This window comes from Hevea brasiliensis, chromosome 15, assembly GCF_030052815.1.
Source record: "Hevea brasiliensis isolate MT/VB/25A 57/8 chromosome 15, ASM3005281v1, whole genome shotgun sequence".
Classification (NCBI taxonomy): Eukaryota; Viridiplantae; Streptophyta; class Magnoliopsida; order Malpighiales; family Euphorbiaceae; genus Hevea; species Hevea brasiliensis.
This window is the reverse complement of record NC_079507.1, coordinates 43,679,847-43,683,776: the sequence shown is the minus strand read 5'-3', so window position 1 is coordinate 43,683,776 and position 3,930 is coordinate 43,679,847. Positions and strand designations below refer to the sequence as shown.

At 35.5% G+C, this 3,930-nt stretch overlaps 1 protein-coding gene across 1 annotated transcript; it reads right to left on the bottom strand.

The window, feature by feature from the left end:
* Positions 1-542: 542 nt before the first annotated feature.
* Positions 543-3,262, bottom strand: LOC110639880 (inactive LRR receptor-like serine/threonine-protein kinase BIR2). Its single transcript, XM_021790994.2, has one exon. It carries the CDS (start codon positions 2,870-2,872, stop codon positions 1,049-1,051), a length of 1,824 nt encoding a protein of 607 aa, XP_021646686.2. The 5' UTR covers positions 2,873-3,262; the 3' UTR covers positions 543-1,048.
* Between the last annotated feature and the right edge of the window lie 668 nt (positions 3,263-3,930).

The following is a 3,930-nucleotide window of genomic DNA, read 5'->3' as shown; positions in this document are numbered from 1 at the left end:
ATTAGGCAAAAGTGTGATAAGAGAAACACTGTTTACGCATCACGTAGGTCTAGATCAATTGTCAGCTTTGGCAATAACTTCTTCCACCTTATGTAATGCATTGTTCTTTGACTTTTACTGACTTTTGAAAATAATTCTATAATCAACAATTAGAACACCAAGCCTCAGAATTTTATTTTCAAATGAACTTTATTAATCGAATTTATTTGGAAATGAAATCAATTCCACACACATCTAATCCAAGCCTTAATTCCAAACTAGACATATTTCTAATCCAAACACAATGTGAATTTGCTTATTCCAACCAGATACAACACAAATGGATACATGCAGACCATGTTGGCAGCAAAATAATGGTATTACTAAATGTCATCTTGGGCAAGGATCAAATAAGTAGGAGAGATAGGTCAAGGGTGCTTGAATCTGCACAGATGATAAGTTTGATCCACCATAACACCAAAAGGCAAAAAGAAAAGGAATGAGAAAAAATGAAAGTAAGTTAACAAGAGCATAACATATAAGATTTGCAAAATTCTTGAGAGTAGGGAATGCAAACTGTGAAAAATAGCTCCATTGCGTTCTATTACAGATGGGCATATATCCACCATTAAGGCTCTAAATATTTGTCATTATGGGAATGTCAACAAAGATAATAACTTCATGTCACTAAATGACCAGATTAATGATCCCTCTAGTAACAATGATGATTCATTGTATTACAAGCTTCAACCATTATCCTTCACACCAAATTCCTAAGTCTGCAGACACAGCATATTACAAATTTCAGGTAGCTACAAGGGTTGCTTGTCATAGAACAAAAAGGCAAAGCAATGGATATTTCTTGAAATTCATGACATGAGCTAAGGAAATGTTTTATTTTATCATACAGTTATATATATAACAAATGGGAAAAGGAAGCTAAGTGGAGATCACACCATTTACGTCCAAGGCATTTGAGAACTGACCAGAAAATGTGCATATTCAATATGAAAAAAGTGTTCACTGTTTTCTCAGACTTCTCCCATCTTAATTCCAAAGTTAGACTTGTTCATTCATCGTCTTGCTTGGCAAAAATCAAAGGAAATTCATCATCTTGCTCTGAGAAACCAAGGTCATCGCCACACGCCTTTAATGATTGGTAAACTCGGTACATGGACCATCTGTCCTTGGGCCGAGCAACCACACAATTCAAAGCAATTTTCAGGAATTGCAAGATCTCCTCATCATGTCCCTTCCCACAAAGAGTCTTATCAATTGCATCCTTCATTCTACCAGAACTTACAAGGTTATTCACCCAATCCACCAAGTTACCCTTGAATCCTTCTTCAGCAGTACTAACATCAAGAGGCTTTTGCCCCGTCACAAGCTCTAGAAGCACCACTCCAAATCCATACACATCCCCTTTCAATGAAGCAACCATAGTGCTTGAGTACTCTGGTGCCACATAACCGAATTCACCTAAATCCCCATTAACATAACTGCTCTCATTAGAATCTGAGGAATTCATGAGCCTTGCCAGTCCAAAATCCATGATCCTAGCATCAAAATCTTCATCAACAAGAATCATGTTGGAGCATATGTTCTGGTGCAAGAATGGAGGCTGGCACCCATGATGAAGCCAAGCTAGACCCCTAGCAGCACCCAAACCAATTCTGAATCTTGTTGCCCAGTCCAATAGGGTACCATTTCCATGAAGCAAAGCATACAAAGTCCCATTAGACATTTGCTTGTAAACTAAAAGTTTCTCGTCCTCCACAATACAAAAACCCAAAAGGGGTGTCAAATTTGGATGTCTAAGCTGTCCCAATCGATTCATCTCCAAGCGAAATTGCTTCTCACCAAGCTTACAAGTATTAAGACGCTTGATTGCAAGTGCAGAACCATCAGGAAGAACTGCCTTATAGGTAGTCCCTGTACCGGTCGAAATTATGATATTCCGAGGACTAAAATTGTTAGTAGCTACCATTAAATCAGCCAATTTAACCTTAACAAGAGGCTTTTGAAACAATGAAACCTGAACAAGCTTATAAGCCCTCAACCTGTCAGCCAAACTAGTATCATCACCTCTCCCAATGCCATAACCTGTCTTTCTCCTCCTAGAATACTTCAAATGATACCACCACCACACCCCAAATCCCAACAACAAAGATGCTGCAGCACCAAAGATCCCAGCAGCAATTATAATAGCAAGATTCTTCTTGCTTAAGCCACCACACTTGGATCCTAAAGGCTTCCCACAAAGTCCATCATTCCCAGAAAAATCCCCAGAATCAAAATTACTAAAGAAGGATGGAATTGTACCAGTAAGATCATTATTTGCCACAGAAAACTTCTTTAGCCTAGCCAAACTAGAGAACACATAAGGTATTGGGCCAGAAAGACGATTATTTGAAAGTATCAAATTATTCAAATAAGCACAGTTCACAAGATCAGGAGGTATCGGCCCTGAAATTTCATTATTGGATAGATCAAGAGTAACTAAATAAGGCAGCCAGGTACATATCTGAGTAGGAATCGGACCAGATAGAGAATTAGATGAAAGATCCAAAGTTTGCAGGCTCTTACAATTCTTTAAGGACTCAGGGAATTGTCCAGACAGCTTCATGTCGCGTAATTGGAGGCTGATAATCCTGTTTTCTTGATCATTCCAACAAGAAACACCGACAAAGTTGCAGAGGAATCCAGATGATGAGTTGGCGAAGTTCCAGGAGCTGAGCTTCCCTTGGGGGTCGCTAAGCGAAGTCTTAACACCTTGCACGCACTTCACATCGTCTTCACCAATTACAGAAGAAACTAAACAAACCCATATAATACCAGTTGATACTCCGAGTAAAGCAGCAATCTTTCGACTATGAATTGAACAACCCTTCATAGTGAACCAAACCCAGATCAAAAACCCTAATAAATCATTATTTTTACAAGAAAATCAGAACCATGCTGGATTTTGGACAGAGAGACAGAGAAGAGAGGAGCGATTTTCTAGATGGATTAGAAAATCAAAGCTTGCATGCGAATGGTCTAAAGGGAAAGGAGACGATCAGAAAAAGAAGGGAGAGAAGCATTAACTTTGATAATATGAATTTTGTGTGGAAGAAATTTAGCAGAAACAATGTTAAAGAAAAGCCTCAGAAGAGAATGGTTGACAATTTCTGTTTGATTTCTGCATTTCTTTTTTATTATTTATTATTTATTTACTTATGGGTTAGTGGTGCTTTTCTTTTCTAAAGAGTTTTTCTAATGGTGAGATTTGTGATTGATGATTGCAGCTTCTTTGACCAAAGGTGGGCGTTTCTTTTAGAGGTTTAACTTAAGGGCTCTTTTACCAAAATATGCTAAAGTCAGGCCACCATGAATGGTTGAAGGGGGATTAGAGTTGGACTCTGCACTAATTCCCCATTCTTTGTTTTCTTGGATTCTTGTTTAATCTTTTAATACGACTTGCATTTTATTATTTATTTGTTTTACAAATAATTAGAGTGAAATTTATTTTTATTTGAGTTTTATTAAGTTTATCATTTTAATTTGATTGAAGACAAATGATTCACGTTAAAAATAAAAGAATTTGTATCAAGTTAAGTACCATGTTTTTGTAAAAAAATAATGAATTTTTTATGTATTTATAGTCAGATATTTTCAGATAATTAATGTATATTAAAATTAAATTTCTCATAAGATGATTTTAAAGATATATTCTCTATATTAATGTGGTATATTTAACGTTACTAGTATTGTTTTACGTGCATTACACCTTAACTATATTTATTTATATGTATTCATTATTAAATTTTTTTTTATATGTAATTTTTAAAAAAAATTATATACTAATTAATTAGCAAATCTTAAAATTAATAGAAATTTCTCTTAAGACCAAATATAATAATACAACAAAACTAAGCAAAATAAAGTAAAGATCTAAAATAGAAAACTGTA

What these genes read in the sequence shown, in the direction of transcription:
- LOC110639880 (XM_021790994.2), bottom strand. Translation starts at nt 2,872, where the DNA reads ATGAAGGGTTGTTCAATTCATAGTCGAAAGATTGCTGCTTTACTCGGA.